This window comes from Mustela lutreola, chromosome 4, assembly GCF_030435805.1.
Source record: "Mustela lutreola isolate mMusLut2 chromosome 4, mMusLut2.pri, whole genome shotgun sequence".
In the NCBI taxonomy this organism is placed as follows: Eukaryota; Metazoa; Chordata; class Mammalia; order Carnivora; family Mustelidae; genus Mustela; species Mustela lutreola.
The window spans coordinates 16,127,204-16,148,451 of NC_081293.1; the positions used below are offsets into that span (position 1 = coordinate 16,127,204).

The 21,248-nt window shown below is 37.7% G+C and overlaps 1 protein-coding gene across 1 annotated transcript in view; it reads left to right on the top strand.

Annotated features, from left to right (window-relative positions):
• Positions 1-20,965, top strand: part of CCDC186 (coiled-coil domain containing 186) — a 53,092-nt gene extending 32,127 nt beyond the window's left edge. The window contains exons 7-16 of the mRNA XM_059173121.1: positions 3,873-3,977; positions 4,425-4,523; positions 4,692-4,778; positions 5,831-5,973; positions 8,919-9,174; positions 10,035-10,224; positions 11,613-11,693; positions 13,374-13,584; positions 15,897-16,116; positions 16,736-20,965. Of these exons, the coding sequence (XP_059029104.1) occupies positions 3,873-3,977; positions 4,425-4,523; positions 4,692-4,778; positions 5,831-5,973; positions 8,919-9,174; positions 10,035-10,224; positions 11,613-11,693; positions 13,374-13,584; positions 15,897-16,116; positions 16,736-16,819 (1,476 nt within the window). The 3' untranslated portion in view covers positions 16,820-20,965. The remainder of the gene's footprint in view (positions 1-3,872; positions 3,978-4,424; positions 4,524-4,691; positions 4,779-5,830; positions 5,974-8,918; positions 9,175-10,034; positions 10,225-11,612; positions 11,694-13,373; positions 13,585-15,896; positions 16,117-16,735) is intronic.
• Positions 20,966-21,248: the final 283 nt, after the last annotated feature.

The window sequence follows — 21,248 nt, forward strand, 5'->3', positions numbered from 1 at the left end:
AAGCCAGAAATGACATAGATGAAAGAAGTCGGTAAAGATGTTAAAACAGGTATAAAAAATATACTCCAGGGGCACCTGGGTGGCTCAGTGGGTTGATCCTCTGCCTTCGGCTCAGGTCATGATCTCAGGGTCCTGGGATCGAGCCCCCGCATCGGGCTTTCTGCTCAGTGGGGAGCCTGCTTCCCCCCTCTCTCTGCCTGCTTCTCTGTCTACTTGTGATCCTCTCTCTGTCTGTCAAATAAATAAATAATAAATAAAATATTAAAAAAATATATATATACTCCAGATATTCAAGAAGATAGATAAAGGTATGACTTTGTTACAGAGAAACATTGAAGATTTTAAAAAGGCCTGATTGATACACTGAGTGAGATGAAAAACATATTAGAATTAACTGAAGATTAGATGCTGCAGAAGACAAGATTAGTGAACTTGAAAAACATGTAACTTTAAACATAGGAAAACATAGCATAGAAAACTGTGCTAGTGATTCCTAGATTTATAACTTCTACACAGAATTCCAGATTCTTACATTCAGGTGACTACTTGACATCTGGTGTCTGGGTGACTCACAGGCATCTTGAACGGAGCATGTGTAAAACAGAGTGGGTAATGTGCCTGCCCTCCATCGCTCCCACATCTCAATAAATGGTAGTTCATCCTTTTAGTTGCCTGGGCCAGAAACCTTAGGTTTATCCTTCAGTTCTCAGTCACCATATCTAGTCCCTTAGCAAATCTTCTTGCTCATTTCTTTTTTTTTCCTTTAAGATTTTTAAAAAATTTTATTTATTTGATAGATCACAAGTAGGCAGAGAGGCAGGCAGAGAGAGATGGAGAAGCAGGCTCCGTGCTGAGCAGAGAGCCTGATACAGGGCTCAATCCCAGGTTCCCTGAGACCATAACCTGAGCCGAAGGCTGAGGCTTAACCTACTGAGCCACCCAGGTGCCCTTTCTTGCTCATTTCGTTCAGGTCTTTACACATCTCTCACCTCTCAGTGACACTTGCGCTGGCTCTCTAAATTTGCGTACCTTCCCTCAAACCCTCTTGTGCCCTTACTTTGTTTTTACTCCTTAGCACTTGTCATTATCTAATGTAACATATTTTTACTTACGTGTTTTATGTATTATCTATGATCATTAGAATACCAGCTTTCTGAGAGTAGAGATTTTATCTGTCTTACAGTTAAATATTTCCTCAAAGCTTAGAACAGTGCCTTATATGGCAGGTGCTTAGTAAATAAATGAAACATAGTCCCTTAACCAAAACTTTTCTTTTATTCAATCATTTACTTATTAATTATTCTGCATTATAGGAATCTCTCAGTTGCTATTTTTTGAGTGAATGAAGTGAGTACCTACTGTGTGTCAAGCTGTTTTAATTATTGATGATACAGAAGTGGGGGGAAAAAACCCATATAAATTTGGAGCACCTGGGTGGCTCAGTCGTTAAGCAGCTGCCTTCAGCTCAGGTCATGATCTCAGGGTCCTATGATTGAGCACCACCTTGGGATCCCTGCTCAGCAGGGTGTCTGCTTCTCCCTCTCCCACTCCCCCTGCTCGTTTGGATGCACTGACTCACACATAAATACAATCTTAAGAGAAAATAAAAACCCACAAGTTCTGATTAAAGGATCAGCAATTGGAAGTACTTAATTGTATGATAGACTTTCCAAAAAATGACATAAAAGAAGTAGTGTGTGAATATGGATGCAATTTAGCTGGTTCAAAAGATGAAGAGAAACATTCCAAGTGGAGGAACATTAAGAAAAAAGGAAAAATGGGAGATGAGTATTGATGTTTAGGAAGACCAGCCTCCCTAGACCAAAGGCTTGTATTAGTGATTCTTTCATAGAGTCAGCAAATACCACATGAACAACGAGTATGTGGCAAGTGCTAAGCTAGATGCTGTCCAGAAGCTGTGTCCTCAGTGGGGGAAACATGTAAGCTGCAGAACAGAGTATCAATTATTCTGATCCAGGACTGCCCTGGACTCTGTCTGTGGAAGGCAGTATAGCAGCTTCTACCCTTTTCTGAAGGGCAGCTACTAGGAGGTGGTACCTAAACCCTCATTTCAAATCCACATGAGAGCCCAGGACCTGGGACTGGGGGGTGATCTGAAGAACTGTGGAAAAAGAGCTGCAGAGCAGGGCTTTATTTGGAAAATTGCCACAGGAATCAGAAAGCCAGTTGAGGCAGAAAAGACAACAATGGAAAGGGGAAAAACAGTAGTATGTGGTCTTGTAATAGAAACAGAGGAAGAATATCCAGCAAGTCAGGTGTGGTCAGAACTGCAGCAAGTAAGTCAAGAATAGAAAATGAGAGAGAGTAATTGAACTTGATGAGAAAGTAATCCCTAGAAAATCTTCAAATTTGATATTTTAGGGGAGTGTTGAAGAATAGAAACCAAATTGCAGCATGGATCTAGAAGACGGTTTTGAATAGGGTGCCTGGGTGGCTCCATTGTTAAGCATCTACCTTTGGCTCAGGTCATGATCCCAGGGTCCTGGGATTGAGCCCTGAGTGGTCAGCAAGAAGCCTGCCTCTCCCTCTCCCACTGCTTGTGTTCCCTCTCTATCCCCCCCCCCCAAAAAAAGACATCTTCGAATAGATACCATGGCTGTAAAGCAAAGAATTATATTTTATGTGTGAGCCGTTATCACTCACACATGGCTTTATGGAAGATCTATTAACAGTTTGTTCTTCTTGTCTTACCAGCTTAATTACTTCTAGTGATTTACTGAAAACTATCAAATTTAACTTAATGGCTATCGGTTAACTGCACAATCCACTTCGGTTTTTTGTCAGAAGCATTGTTATTTCTGGAATACAATCCAACCCTTCAGTAGCAGTGCCAGGACTACTCTGGTCGTTGTTCTTACCATCATCACATTACTGGGCTTAACCTTGTCACTGTCTATGACGGAGGAGGACAGACTGTTTTCCCTCTCCAGTGTAGGGAAGAACCCAGTTCTCCCTACTGTGTGTTTCTTCCCTGTGAATCTCGTTTACTTTTACAAGGAACACTTCATTTCTGACACTTCTGGTCACCAGTCGTGTGGAGGTTTTCCCCTACCACAAGGAATTCTCTGCAATACCGCCTGGCTGTCCTACAGTTTCACTTGACTCTGACACATCCACCTGGAGATAGCATTGGATCCCACAGATTAAGGCTCATTCGTACAAGAAGGTCCCCCCAGACCCCTGCCACGCACATACTTCAGATGCCAGCCACAAGGCCAGGCACCTGTAGCCAGCTATAGAACAGAAGTTCTAGCAACCCCCCTCTTTGGGTTTGAAGACTTACTTAAAGAACTCGGAAGCATTTATATTTATCATGTTATTAAAGGGTATGATAAAGGATACAGATGAACAACCAAATGAAGAGCTATGTATAGAGCAAGGTCTGGGAGGGTCCCAAGCGTAGGTTCTTCTGTCCCTGTGGAGTTGAGGGTACATCACGCTCTCAACGTGGTTGTACTTGGCAGCCTGGAAGCTCTCTGAACCCCATACTTTGGGATTTTATGGAGGGTTTATTATGAAGGAATGATCAATGATCAATCATCAACTCCTTCGGGAGCTGGATTCCAGACTGCTAATCATGAGTTGGTCTTTCTGGTGACCAGCCTGCATGCGGGAGCCTACCCACAGGCACCTCATTAGAACAAAAGACACTCTTGCCACCCAGGAAATCACAAGGTTTTCAAGAACCCTGTGTCAGGAACAGAGGTAAAAACCAGTACTGCAATAAGAGATGGTCTTAGTGTTCTTACAACTTAGGAAATGACAAGGGGTTTAGGAACTTTGTGTAAGGGACTGGGGTAGAGACCAATATGTATCTTTTCTTATCTCACACTATCTTTTTATCAATGCAGGAAACCAAAGATAAACTCAAAGAAACAACAACAAAGCTAACTCAAGCAAAGGAAGAAGCTGATCAGATAAGAAAAAATTGTCAGGATATGATAAAAACATATCAGGTATGCTTAACTTTTCAAATAGATTAGTAACAAAATTGCACCAAATGTCAGTACTCTTGCTTCATTAATGTTTTGTATCTGTAATATTTGAAGTGTGGAATGGATTTGCTAGGGCAGTTAAATAAATGGCAGGTTATTTCCTGTGGTAAAGTACTTGCAGCTTAACTAGAGATCTTATTAGAGAAGTTTTTAACCAAATAAAAACACTAGAATATATCAGCAGAATGAAGAATACAAGGAAATGTGTAACCTAAAACCCATTCTGTATTATGTTATATATCTTAGGTGCTATTCTTGTTCATGAAGAATTGACATATTTAAAATCTTTTGAGTACTAGTAATTTTTAAATACCTAAGATATACATTTCACAATTTGCGAACGCCTTCACTTTCCAAAGTATAAAACTTTAAAAATCCAGCCCCACATTTTCATTTCCTTGCCATTAGGAGTCAGAAGAAATTAAATCCAATGAGCTTGATGCCAAGCTTAGAGTCACAAAAGGAGAACTTGAAAAACAAATGCAAGAAAAATCTGACCAGCTAGAGGTGAGTGGCTTTGTTCTTTACATACCCTGAATTGGGCAATAAATACAGAGGGAGAGAAAGAATGAGTGGTGTCACCCACTTTGAAGGCCTTTTTGAAGGAATAGGCAATAAATTTTAGGTCTTGTTTAGTACATAATGACTTGTGGTTTCTTTTAAACCTTTTAAAAGATGCATCACGCCAAAATAAAAGAACTGGAAGATCTGAAGAGGACGTTTAAGGAGGGTATGGATGAACTACGAACACTGAGAACAAAGGTAAGGAAATCTCCAGTCTTGGTTTCAGAGGAAGGGTAAATATCTTTAATTTTAGATTCCTTCTGATTTTTTTAAGTGTTGGGGAAACACTTTCATTCTGAAAGAAAGAACTCAGAGAGTAGAATACCAATTTCCTAACAGTAAAATGGACTCTTTGTTGAAATGAAAATGTCTTTCACTTTGGTCCCTTTGAAGTATTTGCCAGACATTCCTGTTTTATAGCACATTTTCTGTTTTTTGTCACTTATCCTGGGCCCCTACTGCAAGGCAGTCTTCCGGCAAATTAATTGGTGAGGTAGTTGGACTTTAGAAATGTTATGTGACAGAAAATAATAGACTTTATATTTCTCCTGTATAGTCTTGTACAGTTTTAATTTCTAACAATCTAGTATAGTGTTCATTGTAAAAATAGCATTCCTTTTCATATGAATGTGAAATATTATTGTATATCATGTATTTCTTTAGAAATAGGCTTTTAAGTTTCCACCTTGAATTTACCATCATTTAATAATTTTCAGAGTGTCCTTCATGTGCCTTTCCATTTGTTCTCTGTGCCAGTTCTTTGAGGTAGATGGGGAAGGTATATCTTGTTTTCAGGTGAGGATATGGAGATTCAGCAAAAATAATGTGACACGCTGAAACTCCTGTGACTAAATCACAAGAAATCAGGGACTGTTAATCAGGACTGTTAACGTCCCATTACATTTTCTTCACATTAATTAATCCTGTTCCAGAATTTAGCTTAGTTGTTTTTTGTTTTGTTTTTTTAAGCAAGAGCCAGAACGAGTGCACAGGCATGGGAGTGGTGGGGGAGGGTAGAGGGAAAGAAAAGGAAAGAATCTCAAGCTGCTGCTCACACAGTATGGATCCCCATGTGAGGCGCAGTTTCACAACCCTGAGATCAGGACCAGAGCCAAAATCAAGAGTCTGATGCTTAACTTACCGAGCCACCCGGAGCCCCTAGCTTGGATTATTAATATATAATCACTAATGAAGTAATTAAGGAACAAGAAAATACTGTTGATAATCTACTTTGGTTATGATATTGATAGGTGAAATGTCTAGAAGATGAACGATTAAGAACAGAAGATGAGTTATCCAAATATAAGGAAATTATTAATCGCCAAAAAGCTGAAATTCAGAATTTATTGGACAAAGTGAAAATTGTGGATCAGATACAGGAGCAGCATCAAAGGTATAAACCAAGCAACTTGTGTTTTATGCTAATCAATAGGCTTTTTAATTCTATCTCAAGATTCTGTTATTAAATGTAATTATTACATTAAACAAGAATAATTTTATAATTTTACTAGCTAAAAAATTTAAAATCCCTTAAAAAAAATTTAAAATTCCTGTTTTCATTTGAACTTTTTGGGTTATCTTTGAAGTTCCTATTATTTATGGCTTCTAAAAATCAAAGTTTATATTCACTAAGTATTTGAAGTAGCGATTTATAAAACAATGGATTTTAGTTTCTTAATCCATTCTTTAATGTTCAAATTATGCTACTTACAGTACTTATTTCTAAAAAGATATATATGTATATGTGTATCTTTGTGTGTATCGTAGCGCTAGGTCAGGAGCTGACATTATTCCTTGGCTTCTTGTAGAGCCATTTAGCTAAACTCTACTCATGACATCACCTGGCAGAGCCTGGATTGAGCCTGAATCCAAATACCTTCTTTTTCATATCGTACCAAAGGCTGCTGCTCAATATTCCTAAAAATCCTCACCATATTCAGGTTGGTGCTGTGATACATCCATGGTTAGCAACCTCAACTGGAAGTGTTAAATGACCTCTAATCCTATCGTATTTTCTAGTCACAGCCTCTCCCCCACCTTGAAGCATCTATTCCAGACATTCCTTCATTGTTCACACTTCTGGTCTCCCTCTCCTCAGTATTTACTCTTGGCAGGAGGTTACCTCTTTTTTATTTCACAGGAGAAATGGGAGCTGCAGGTAATTGTTCATACAACCTCCTTCTGTCTGTTTTATGAACTTGCATCTGCAACCATTCTTCTTTCTCTTCTGTTGTTACAGAATAAATGTTCCCGTTCCCTGTGAACGGAACTGCTCTCTCTACTTCTGTGGATCCCAAGCTCTTTTGCCTTCTCGGGGGCTTCCTGGATTATTTCTTCTTTATCCTTTATCTTTTACTTCTCTCTACTTTTTGTTTTTCTACCTTTTGTTATTAGAAATGTCAAAACTGCTGTGATGTTTCCCCACTTTTTTCTGTCCTTCAGAGCCAAACATTGTTGTAAAATCTATACCCCTCCTCCATGCTTTCACTTCCTTTGTCTCTCTTTCCCCCTTCACTTCAGCCTAGCTTCTAACCAAGATCCCATTAAAAACTGCTAATGCCTCCTTAAATCTAGCAGATGCTTCTCGGACTAAGCCTTGCTTGAATATTCAGTATTAAAACCATTAAGCCCATTATCTTTCTTAACTTTGTCTGTTCCTTTGACTTCATATCATGCTTTCCTGGTGTTCCTCCCCACTTTCTGGCCACTCCTTTTCTCAGTCTCCTTGGCAGCCTTCTCTTTGTCATATACCTATTTTGTTACTATTTTGTCATACCCTGAGTGGTCCTAACTATTCCTGTAGTGTGCTACAGGATCTTCAAGTCATTATCTTCAGCCCTTTTGGCTCAGCCCCAGACATACAAGTGTCAAAAGCACTTCAGACTTTAATATGTTCCAAACTGATTCATCCGTCCCACCCATAAATACACTCCTCTGAGGTTCCCAAGGTGAGTGATGAGTGCAGCATCCACATGGTTTTCCAGCCCAGGAACCTGCGCATCCTCCTTGGTTCTCCTCTCCTTCCCCTCATACATCTAACCAGTCACAGAGTAGTATTGGTGCTAACTCTTCAGTATCTTTCAAGTTCATTTCTTTTTCACACCCCCACCGCTGCTGCCATTATCTGTTCATCTGGAAAACTACCACAGCTTCTAGGTTTTATTGAGGTTTTTTGTTTTGTTTTGTTTTTTGCTTCCCTTGTAATCCATTTCCTACACTGCAGTTAGCATAATCTTTTTTCTTAAGATTTTATTTATTTATTTGACAGAGATCACAAGTAGGCAGAGAGGCAGGCAGAGGGACGGGGGAAGCAGGCTCCCCGCTGAGCAGAGAGCCCGATGTGGGGCTCGATCCCAGGACCCTGGGATCATGACCTGAGCCAAAGACAGAGGCTTTAACCCACTGAGCCACCCAGACGCCCCAACATAATTTTTTTAAAAAGAAATCTTAAAACCTTTCAGTGCTTTCCCATTGCCTCAGGGACTGTCCAGTAAGTTCAGATGCCACGGCATGATTTTGAAAGAGCATCAGTGACCTTGCTTCTCCCTCTGTGCCTTCCCTTTTTGCACTCTTGGGTTTCAGCAATAGTTGTTTCCAAATGTGGATTGGTTGTCTTCTGTGAGCATGTGCTGTATTAAGTGCTGGGAATATAGTGCCATCCTAATCTTCATCAGCGTAGAACATGTATTTGTTAGTGCCAACAAGAAAGTCATTCTCGTTCTCTCCTAGATCTAGCACATCCTGTTTCTTCTACCTGGAACATATTTTGTTGTTCCACTCACTCCTACTTTTTCTTCAGATCAGGAAGTAACAAACTGTGGCCCATGAGCCAAATCCAGCCCACTGCCTTTTTTTGTAAATAATTTTTTTTTTGGAACACAGCTACTCTCATTCCTTCATGAATTATCTGTGGCTCCTTTCACACTGCAGCAGCAGGGTTTGAACGCTTGCCGCAAAGACGATATGCTGTAGAAACTTAAATTGTTTACTGTCTGGGCCTTTTACAGGAGAAGTTTGCTAGCCCCTACTTTATTTGTTTAAACATCACTTATACTAGGTTAGGCAACCCACTCTGTGCTTTCATCTTCAAAAATGTTTTATCACCTATGTAATTTCCTTACTTGACTAAAAGCTCTTTGAAAGCAGGGCCCATGTCAGTCCTACTTATCTCGCAGCTCTTAGTTTCTAGCGTGTATTATTAGGTAGTCCTACAAATCCAAATAAATTGGATGAATAAAACTATCTTTATAAAGTATTTTATTAGATGGAAATCCCAAGCCATTAATGTAATGTCTTTTAGTAGTTTATTTTTTCTTAAGTATAAACTTTGTTTTTTAGAGGTAAACAAGAAATTGAAAATTTGAAGGAAGAAGTGGAAAGTCTTAATTCTTTGATTAATGACCTACAAAAAGACATCGAAGGCAGTAGGAAAAGAGAATCTGAGTTGCTACTATTTACAGAAAAGCTCACTAGTAAGAATGCACAACTCCAATCTGAATCCAATTCTTTGCAGTCACAATTCGATAAGCTTTCCTATAGTGAAAGTCAGTTACAAAGTCAATGTGAACAAATGAAACAGACAAATACTAATTTGGTAAGTATACATTTACATTTAACTTCTAAAGCAACCTACAAGAAGCACAAATTAAATTTTCCTGTTAGCATTAACCAACTGGTAGTTAAGTTGAACTCTTTTTTTAATTTTTTTTAATTGGTCTGATTTTCTGGAAATTTCAAATGCTGTAAGAAGTGTCAGTTTTTCCTTCCAACTGGTTTAGAGTGTCCTTTTTCCCTCCTATTTATAGAATTTATAACCAAATACCTCCTTAAAATGCTTGAAAAAGTGTTTCACTTTTGAATATAAGAAAAACATGGTTTTTGTCTTTAGTAACTGGAATTACTACATATGTGTGTGTATAAAAAAAGATTTATTCATTTATTTTAGAGAGTATGCATGTAAGAGGGGAGGGGCAGAGGGAAAGAATCTCAAGCAGACTCCCGCTGAGTACAGAGTCTGACACAGAGCCCGATCTCCTGACCCCGAGATCGTGACCTGAGCCAAATCAAGAGTTGGACATTCAACTGATTGAGCCACATAGGCACCCCTGGAATTACTATATATTTTTTAAAGTATTTCAAATTTCTATATTTTTATAGTTTAAAACAGTTTAATATTTCTCAGTTATCAAAGTATCTTCAAGTTACTCATGAAAATAATTTGAGATGTTAGTCCAAAATAGAGACCTCTGACATAGACTGTTTTGCATGTATAAAGTGGCAGATGTGTTAATATGCCCGCTCCGTTCCTATATAAGGAATTTGAGGAGGGTGGGAAACAAAACCTGGTAAGGAGCAATTCTGAAAGAATCTACCATCCTATTTTCAGGTTCTGAACTAGGAGTGGTAATGGAAACAAACAGGTTTTAAAATTGGTGTTTTTTGTTTGATACTTAGGAAAGTAGATTGTCAAAAGAGGAAGAACTGCGAAAAGAGGAGGTCCAGACTCTGCAAGCAGAACTCACCTGTAGACAAACAGAGGTTAAAGCATTGAGTACCCAGGTCGAAGAACTAAAAGATGAATTAGTAACCCAAAGACGTAAACATGCCTCCAGTGTCAAAGATCTTACCAAACAACTCCAGCAAGGTATAATATTCTCGAATACTTAGACCGTAATGTTGCACCATTTAGTCATTAAGGATTTATAGAAAAAATATATTTTACACCAGGTTCTATCACACTGATTAGTGCTGTATGTTCTTAATGTATTAATGTTTATAAACCAAATCGTTAAACCTCTTAGAGTTCCATGAATAGTTTATAACATAATCTTCTTTAAAGGACATTTATTCACAAAATCCCAAAATGTGAAAGTTGGGAATATACTTGAGGGCAGTAGTGTCTAAACTTTTTTGATCCCATACTTCAATCTGTAAAAAGTATTTAAGCATTTGTTCTCAGATTTATATATATTTATTTATAAATCTTAAATGTATCTCTCTACCTTAAAAAACCATGAAAAATAGAATGTGATTAAAATAAATGTAATAAAAATAAATAAAAATTTTAAAAAACAGAATCTTTTCAAAGATCAGATGAAATGCAAGTGGAAGTGGAAGTTCAATACCTTCTCCCCATACATGCATCGAGTTGTTTTGTGCAGCACCTTGGGTACCTGCACCCACCTTATCGACCTCTACCTTGGAGATCGTTGAGCCCTAACCTACTTCATCTCAGAGGAAACTAAGACCCAGACAGATTATGAATGACCCAAACACAAGGATTAACAGCTGGGACTGGAACCCAGATTTCTTTCATTTAAAAATTTAAACTGTGCTGTGTGCTTGATACAAAGATGCCTAAGATACGTATTCTAACTTCCTAATCTCTACTATTCTCACTACTTTGTGTTAAAATAGGGTGAAATATAATATTAAGAGATTTAGTATTTACTTAATATGAATATATTCAGATGTTTGCCATAAGGGTTCAGTTTGTTTTTATAGCTATAATAGAAGGGAAATTGCAGGTATCATAGAGATCATTTAAATCCATCAGGACTCTGAACATTAGATTGCTGTGCCTAAGTGATGTCATCCTGGTGTTTCTGTGTATGTTGTATGTGACCTGTACATTTCTAAATATCATTTTATATGAGTGACAGCTACAACCTCCTGTCTAAAGTATGTATTCCACAAATTTCTCTTGTGTTTAAGCCATTTTTAACCCACTGAGCCACCCAGGCGCCCCAAAGATTTTATTTATTTGACAGAGAGAGATCACAAGTAGTCAGAGAGGCAGTCAGAGAGAGAGGAGGAAGCAGGCTCCCCGCTGAGCAGAGAGCCCGATGCGGGACTCAATCCCAGGACCCTGAGATCATGACCCAAGCCGAAAGCAGCAGCTTAACCCACTGAGCCACCCAGGCGACCCTCCTGTTTAAGCCATTTTTGCCTGAATGATTTTAGCAATTGAAATCAGAAATGGTGGGGCAAATGGTCATAATTATCACAATAATTTGTTTCTTTTTTCTGTAGCACGAAAGAAATTAGATCAGGTGGAGAATGGAAGCTATGATAAAGAAGTCAGCAGCATGGGGAGTCGTTCTAGTTCATCAGGTAAAAAACTTCTGGTTTCAGTTGTCATCTAGTGACTGATTGTAAAAAGTAGTAGCATTTTTTGTGTTAGGAAGTATTGATATGCTTTTTTTTTTCCATTTTGAGTTATAAAAAGTATTATTTCTAGTTAAATAAGTTCTCATCATTATCTGGGGTTTCATATTTGCCAACGGGTTCTAGATGATCTGTGTCCCTACCTCCTCTTATCTTACCCACTGCTTCTTTAAAATTCTTTCTGACAATTTCCTTTTCCATTTTTAAATTTAAATTTGTATCCATCCGTATAGAGAGATTTGTTATAATATGGTCTTTCTCTTTTTTTACTTTTGTATTTTTTTTTTTTAAGATTTTATTTATTTGATGGAGACAGTGGGGAAGGGAATACAAGCAGAGGGAGTGGGAGAGGGAGAAGCAGGCTCCCCACTGAGCAGGAAGCCCAATGTGGGTCTCCATCCCAGGACCGTGGGATCATGACCTGAGCCGACGCTTAATGACTGAGCCACCCAAGCACCCCTTTTGTATTACTTTTTAACACCTGAAAACTAATGAGATGATCAATATAGATCAAGATTTTTTTATATATACATGTATGTTTACATCTTTTGGCTTTTCCCATGGTAGATATGTCTGTGCTCAGAAGTGAAAATGAATGGAGTCCATAAAATTATGATTCATATCATTGTGGAAATGGTAATTAGCAAAATATTAGTGTATTTGTCATTTTGGAATGCCAGGAATCATGCCAAGCACTTTAAACATATTATTTACTCTACAGAATAGTCCTGTGAAGTGTTACAGTTTGCATTTTAGTGATGAGGAAACAAAGGTTCAGAGTGGTTCCATGACTTGCCCCAAATCCACAGTGACAGAGCTCTCAGACTCTGGAGTCCTTGCGTGCCATGACACTACACTTTCTCCCAGGAGTTGCACACTGGGGAGAAACATCAACTGTTAGAGTAGTGGGAAAATCGCATAGTAGAAAGAACATGGGTTGAAGCTCCACATAAGTGCGTAGAACCCAGGTCTGTCATTTATTAGTGTGTGACGTTGGATAGGGTATATCACTGTCTTAAATCTACAAAATGGAGTTGAAAAAAGACTTAATGCTTGTAGGATAAAGAGGATCAGAAATTCTTCTCAACTGATGTTGATGAAAGTAATAGTAGCTAACATTTACTGAGTGCTTATATGCACTGTTCTAAGCACTTCATATATAAGGATCCTAGGAGGTAAATAATAATATTCCCATTTTAAGATGAAGTGACCAAGGCACAGACAGTTAAATAAGTTGTCTGATGTCACATAGCTAGAAAGTAGAGGAGTGGGATTCGAGCCTAGGGAGACTAGTTTCAGAACTTAACCCGCTGGCTGTGTTCTGTCTTCTCTGTCCGTCTTTGGCTCTCAGTTTCACTTCAGACTTCTTGTTTTTACTTTTGCTTGAGTTTCTTCTTTCTTTCGCTGCTTCCTCATCCTGTTCCTGAGAGACATAATAGGCCCTTTTGGTACTTCTGTCATTCATTTATTCAGAAATAAGAACTCAGGCCAGGTATGACTTGTGTTCTGTGCCCGACTCTGTCAGATCGCGTATTTGTAGGTTATACTAGAAGAAATAGTATGTGACATTAGCAGATGACTCTAGACTGAGTACAATATCTAAACTGATTTTTTTTTTTTCTTCAGGGTCCCTCAATGCTCGAAGCAGTGCAGAAGATCGATCTCCAGAAAATACTGGGTCATCAGTAGCTGTGGATAACTTCCCAGAAGTGGACAAGGCCATGTTGATTGAGAGGATCGTTAGGCTGCAAAAAGCACATGCCCGGAAAAATGAAAAGATAGAATTTATGGAGGATCATATCAAACAGTTGGTGGAAGAAATTAGGAAAAAAACTAAGTATGTATTATTATAACACAATCTGTGTTTGAAATACCATTACTTATATAAATTTGCTATTTTCAAAATTAATCATATCAAGAGCCAGTCTTTCAAAAAATAATTCTAAATTTAGTCATTCAGTTCCTAGTCTATTATTGTTCACTTACTATGTTCTAGGTTTTGGGAATACAGAGATGAAAGAAAACACAGATCTTTAAGGTGATCTGTAGTTCAACAGATCTTAGTTTTGTGTTGTTTTTTTTTTTTTTTTTTAAAGATTTATTTATTTGACAGAGAGAGAGCGAGAGCACGTGGGTGCAAAGGAACATAACCATGGGGCATGGGAGAGGGAAAGGCAGGCTCCCTGCTGAGCAGGGAGCCTGATGTGGGAGTCAATCCCAGAACCCTGAGATCATGACCTGAGCTGAAGCCAGACGGTTAACCAACTAAGCCACCCAGGCGCTCCGATCTTTGGCTTTAATAAGAGCACAGGTTTAGCTTCTGATTTTCATGACTGTGGCTCTAAGAGAGATATGGGGTTGTGGATTATCTTTCCTTTCGGGTAGGACATAGTGGGTAATTTATTGGGCACCTGGCAAGTACAAGATACTGTGCCTGTGACTTAACAAAATTTCATTGATTTCTTAAAACTCAGGGACAAATAAATAAACTGGTGGTGTTCAGGTCAAGTCATTAAATGTTCAGAGTCGCCATTAATCCAGTAGGTGACAGACCAAGAGCTGGGGATTTGGACCCAACTGGGACCAGGTCAGTGTGACCTAAAATCAAAAGCTGGATTCTCAAGCTCCCAGTAGTTGGGCACCAGGAGCCTCAAGCTAATAACTGGCCTTTTGAACGGTGACCTTCTGGACCTGGGGCACCCTGGCCCCTGAGAGGGATGGTGCTGGTCTCCTGTGGGGTGGGCGGGATGCCTGGTCAGCACAGCCTGGAATCTGCTGTGCGGAGTGTCCTGTGCAGGTTTAATTTGCTCCACTGTTCTTTGTTCTGGTGCCATGCATGAAACCTTACTTCTTCTCAGTTACATTTATGAGATGCATTTTCATGCAGTTTTGTTTTCTGTTTTGTCCCCCTGCTAACTGGCCTCTGACATGGTTTTTTTGTTCATCTCACCTGCGGGTTCTCCATCCTGACCCTGTGGCCTGTAACCTTTCTTCCTCATCCCTCCAGTAGCTTGTTCTTCCCTCCTGAGAGCTGGGCTTTCTGGGCCTTGGGACTTCTTTCCTTACCTGGTAAAAAGAAAAAAACAAGCAAAACAAAATTGCTGTGCAAAATTCCTTTTACAAATACCGTATTCTTTTAAGAGGTATTTTTTATATATTGCAACTTTTTACCCATAATTTTTATTTTGAAATCATTTTAAGCTTAAAGAAAAGTTGGCCCATGACTTTTAAAAGAAAAAGAGGGGGTGCGTGGGTGGCTCAGTCAGTTAAGTGTCTGACTGGTGATTTCAGCTCAGGTCATGATCTCAGTGTCCTGAGATCGAGCCCTGTGCCGCCTCCCCCTCTCCTACATCTCCTGCTCGCACACACATGCGTGTGCATGTGCTCTGTCTCTAAAATAAATAAATCTTCTAGGAAAATGAATGAAGTTCTAAGTTTAGTAACAAGAAAGTAGAAAATATTAACAAATGGAATAAAGAAATAATAAATAAAGAAAAATTACTCAAAAATATTTTGATTAGGAGCGCCTGGGTAACTCAGTCGGTTGGGTGTCTGCTCTTGGCTGGGGGATGGTGGTCTTGGGATCTGCCCCGCTTCAGGCTCCATGCTCTGTGGGGAGCTTGCTTCTCCCTCTCCCTCTGCCTGCAGCTCCCCCTGGCTTGTGCTCTGTCAAATAAATAAAATCTTTAAAAAATTTTTTAAAAAATATTTTGATTAATAAGGAAAGAACTAGAAAATCAGTGTTTGTATATCTTTAATGTAAATACTATGTTGAACAAAAATGAGATTAAGACATCATCTGGGAGCACCTAGGTGGCTCAGTTAAGTGCCTGCCTTCACCTCAGGTCATGATCCCAGAGTCCTGAGATAGAGCCCCGAGTGGGGCTCCCTGCACACCAGCGAGTCTGCTTCTTCCTTTCCCTCTGCCCCTCCCCTCTGCTTATGGGCGTGCACTCTCTCAAATAAAATCTTAAAAAAAAAAACAAACCATGTGAATAAGAAAAATTATTTTCTAACATATTACTGTTATTAACCTAATAGATGCTTGTTTTATGCTAATCATCTTCATGCTTATGATTCGTTGACTCGTAAATTTTAACGTTTTTAATTCTGCAAGTATATAACTGACAGTGTCATTTTATTTTTCAGAATAATTCAGAGCTACATTTTACGGGAAGAATCAGGCACACTTTCTTCAGAGGCATCTGATTTTAACAAAGTCCATTTAAGTAGACGGGGTGGAATTATGGCATCCTTATATACATCCCATCCAGCAGATAGTGGATTAACCCTGGACCTCTCTTTGGAGATCAACAGAAAATTACAGGCTGTTCTGGAGGATATGTTACTAAAAAATATTACTCTGAAGGTATCTATATTTCTCATTCACTTACCAGCCAGTAGATAAGCATGGCATAATGGTGCCTTTCCTAGTGTGAGCCAGCCCGTAAATGGACTGGTTCTGTTACGCAAGGTAGCCTTTTTACCTGGAGATAAGATTTTTGTGTTTTTCTTTAGCTAGTAAGGAAAGGAAAAAGCAAAAAAGCAGCTTAGCTATTGGACAGTTATTTATTTTGCAGCGGGTGGCCTTTGATGTGTATAGTTAGTTATAATTGATTGCTGAGACTCTATTTTAAGATTAAGACATTCATTTTCTAATGTATTTTCCAGCTTGACTTCTTGCAGCTTTTACCCAACCCGACTATTCTATTTGTGCTATGTTTGGGCCTTGACGGTTAGAAATAAAGTTGTAAATCTAGTAACAAATCTGTGCACTAAAATTTGCCATAGCTTCGATAAAGAGATTCCAGAATGGGCAGGTCTTACTACTGAAAACTGCTGTGCACCCGGTTTATGCCACAGAACGTTGAAGACTAATCCTCACCCCTTCAGTGTCAAAATTTAAGCAAAAACAGTTCAAACTGAATCCATAGACTTACGATACTTAATAGTTCTGTTTCCTTTTCCTCTTTTTCTAATTGGTAAAGGAAAATCTGCAAACACTTGGAACAGAAATAGAACGTCTTATTAAACACCAGCGTGAACTAGAACAGAGGATGAAGAAAACCTAACACACAGCTCTTGGTCACTAAACAGACAAGCCACATAAGGAACAGGTGCCACTGCCCAGTATTGTTGGAAACTTTTCCCTGCTTTGTGTGTCAGCCAGTAAAAAATTGTTTTGCTTCATCTGTATAAAAAAAAGTATCCTTTTAATACGAATGCATTGCTGTGTATACTGTAAGAGAATAAGCTTTGATGGAATTTGTGTTTGTATAGGGACAGCCTGTCACTGAATCAGAACAGCTGAAATCGCTGATAGTCCTGCGAAGTGCTCAACAGGACTACAAGGGCTTTTGAAAACCCCTTCTCCATATTTCTTCCTTTGAAAATATATGATGTCAAAAATGATTCAGCTTTTTAAAATTATGCATGAAAGGACACACGTTAATTATTCAGCAGTAATGCTGTTTTTCCAACATGAATAAAACTTGAAGTGATTAAAATTTTGTTTTACATTCCAGGATAACATTTGGTTGTATTTTAGGGATGCCAGTGAGTCCTTAAATCTCTTAATTTTCATGGAAGCTAATAGAAGAGCCAGCTCTTGGTAGCTAGCAGTGATCAGACATTGTATGCCTCTGTCAGGTTTCTTTATCCGTGCTAGGTACATTTTTTTTCCGATTCAAACTGCTTGAATTAATGTTGAGGTTTTTTTTTTTTTTTTTTTTTTTTTTCAGTTACACAAAATATGATTTTAAATAACATGCTCACTTAGATTTGTGGACTTCAGTTGTATTTTAAAATGTGAAAGAGATTAGTCATTTGAATAGAAAGATGAATGATGAATTCTTTTGAAACTGAAATACTTTAGTTTTAGTGACATCAAGTATAAAGATAAATGTTTAAGATATTTATGAAGACCCAGTTCCTGAGAGAATCCAGCATATGGCTCTGTTAATCATTTCATTTGAATACCATTCTTTACCATTGATACAATTATATATTCCAATGGAGGGATCTTACAGTTCCCAAAGTGATATGTTTCAGTACATTTTGTTTAAATTATTTTGTTTAAAATATAAAATAATTATATCCCTGTAACCAAAGGAATTTTAGAGCCAAATTTGTGTATCCTTGTGGATTTTTACAATAATTACTTAAGATATGCACTTAAGTGTTGCCAGTCATAGTATCAGTATTTCTACATCATTGGATTTTGTTCCTTCCTCTTGTAATTTATCACTTACCATCATTTCTGAGTGTGGTTTTTCACATTTCATTACATTCAGATCATTTCTGTAATAGGATACCTTGGCTAATATGCAGATGTTGCCCCAATTGTCACTTTTGTTTTAGGTTTTTGCATCCTTTTTTCTCTCAAGAGAAGTAAGCTTTAGGATGATGGTTTAAAAACCTTTAAGGAATTGTATGGCTCATGGTGGCAATATCCCTTTAATGTGTTTTAACATTTTTTAAAATCATTGTTTAAAATGATCATTTACAAAATTTTTACTAAGGATTCAATGCAGCATCTTATCTTTTCTGTATATCGAGTTATGTCTTGCCATTCAAAACCAAAATCTTTTCAGAATGAAGGTCTAAGTCCAAAAACATCTTTTTAAAATAACTGTAAGAAGTGTTAGTCTTACCATAAGGTGTCTTGTTCTTTTTACCAACAATTTATCAAAGTAAGAGGGTAAGTGCAATAAAATTTGAATTACCTTCCCATTTTTCTAGACATACCACTGATATTCATAAAGACTACTTAGAGTAGCCAACATAACTAAATTTCTTAACTTCTGTGATAGAGGTTCATACACTACAATATTTGTTTTTTTCCTCCAAGACACAAAAATGTGTGAGTGGAGACCAAATAGGGATCAGATCTATAGTGTCCTATGTCTATACACTTTTCAAAAAATAAATACATTTTATTACATACAAAAGTGAAACATTCCAATATTAACATTTGTGCCACCACCGTTCATTTGGAGAAGTCAAATGGTGGCACTACTTTAGAGGAAAGCTATTATAAAAAATATTCTGACTTGCTGTTATTTTTCAAGCTGTGGAAATTTTTGAAGAAAATGTTTTTATTTTCCTTTTGTTCTTCAGTTTCTACCATATCTTTTTGTGTATGGATTAGAATTGAGCAAAGTAATGTGCAAAGATGTGCATATATCAGATCTTTATACCAGTTCACAAAAAGCTCCTAATGTAAGGATTTAGAGATCTTCTACTCTTAATATATTGAATATATGGAGAGAAGAGTGGGTGTCTGGAAGAGGAAAATGGTCTGGATAAACCTGAGATCTGGGGCAAATTTTATTTTATATGTTCATTGTTAGTTGTACAACTCAGAGGTTGTTTTGGTTAGCACTATTTTGGTTTCTGTGAGCAGGAAATTATTATTTGTGTGTGTACATCTCTATATGCTTTTCTAGGTTTTAATTTTGAAGTGAATTCTTACTGTGACTCCCTTTTTTCCCATACACTTCAAACTTTAGCCTGCTAAGTGTTAAGGAATGAAAATAGTGGGTTTGAGCAAAGAAATGGGTTTGAACTTTGGTGTTTTGCTTTCTTTATTCACTTTCTGTCGTCATCACCATTTAAAGTGATTTGTCTTGAATTAAGTTCTCTCAGGCTACCACCATGTAATTTATTCACTTAAAAAACACGTGTATTGAAAACCTGCTATTGTGAGGCAGCATCTGAGTACTGTGATTTTCTTGGTGAGCAAATCAGAGCAGTTGCTGTCCTCCTGGTGCTGTGGTCTAGTGACAGTGGTGGAGAGGCAGTAGGAGCAGCTCTTGGAGCCTCTGTAGCTCAAAGCCAGCTGCTGGGGGAAGAAGGCCAATCCACTTGTGCAGGTGATGGCCCAGAAATCTCACTGTGGCATGAACTCTGGGAAATGAATCCTTGCTCTGGGGTATGCTGAGAGCAGACCACTGTTTTCACGATGGTCTACACATTCCCTAACTGTCAGAGTTTGATGTTTAATTATTCTTTAAGAAAAAAGAAAAAAAATCCAAAGACTGTCAAAAGGTATTTGATTTTTGCCATTTTAGTAAACTGTTAATGCCTACTTGATGCTCACAGAGATTAATCATGTTTTGGTGTGTATTCCTAAACTTTGTTTTACCAGTATATTATTTTCTAAAGAGTTTTTTCATACAGAGTTAGACCAAGACTTACTGGTAGAAAGAAACCAAAACATTAAAAACCATTAATATGGTTTTTATGCTACTGTGGTGAAAATATTTTTTATCTATCATGTTGCTACTCAGTATGGTAAATTTGCCTTATGAATGTTGACTCTAGTAGGCTGTTTTTCAATATCCTTTTTTTAAAACAAAACAATCCTTTTTTGACACTAAGATTGTTAATTTTTAACACCAGTTGGTGGCACTAGAAACCTGAAATTTTTCAAGGCTCTGAACCAGAGAAAATAATTGAAAAAGTATCCAAACATGAAGAATTTTCAGGAAGATAAATGAAAAATATAATTGTATAATAAAGATGTATTTTCTGGGATGGAATCCTTTTTTAAAATGCATATGGCTGTCCATTTTGACTACAATGATGAAACTTGTTTATCTTCCAAAAGTCCATATACACACAGACACACACACATGTGTGCATGTGTGTTGTACAGATAATCTTTAATTTGATTACACTGTTCATTTTGTAAATATGTTTCTGTATAAAATGAAGCTTTTCAAGAGAATTCTATGTATATATTGTACTTATTAAATAGGTAATGCCTGTTTACCAAGTTGTATTTTAGTAGCATCTTTGATTATTTATTTACATACACCACTTGCTAAACAGACTGATTCTCCAGACTGTTGGCAAGGCTGCCTCAGATTGCTTGAATTTTCTTTTTTAAACCACAGTAGGAATTTTTGCTTTCCACGGTTATCTTTATTATACCAATTATTATTAGAAGTCCTTGAACAATAGTAAGCAGATTAAATTGAATGCCACATTCTATTTTAAATTTGTGTTTTAATTATTGGTAACAAAATTTGGCCTTTTACAAAAGGCAGATTTTCACATGCCTGTTTTCACATAGACATTTTCACATGCCCATGTGAAAATTTGCCATTGAACTTGATAAGCCAGTTATATATTCACGTGTTCCACAAACCTATGTACTCACTTGCCCAAATTATCTAGCCATAATAATAAAGATCTAATATGTTCAATAAAAAGGTATCGGAATGGCATTAATTTCATGAAGTTTAACATGTGTAGATATTTCACATCACGCTGTGTTGTTTTCCATTTCTCTCCCAGTTCGGGTACACTTAAATTATGCCACGTACCTTCATGACTTCACTACTGGGAAGAATCTCCTAAAATAGGAACCTTAGAATAAGGGTAGAAAAAATAGAATGGGGGAAGCTTCTGTGAGGTCCTCAAGAGTCTGCTTCCCGGTAGCCTACGGGTTTATCTGCAAGGAAAGGAGTACATGCAGGAAGAGAGTGAGTGAGG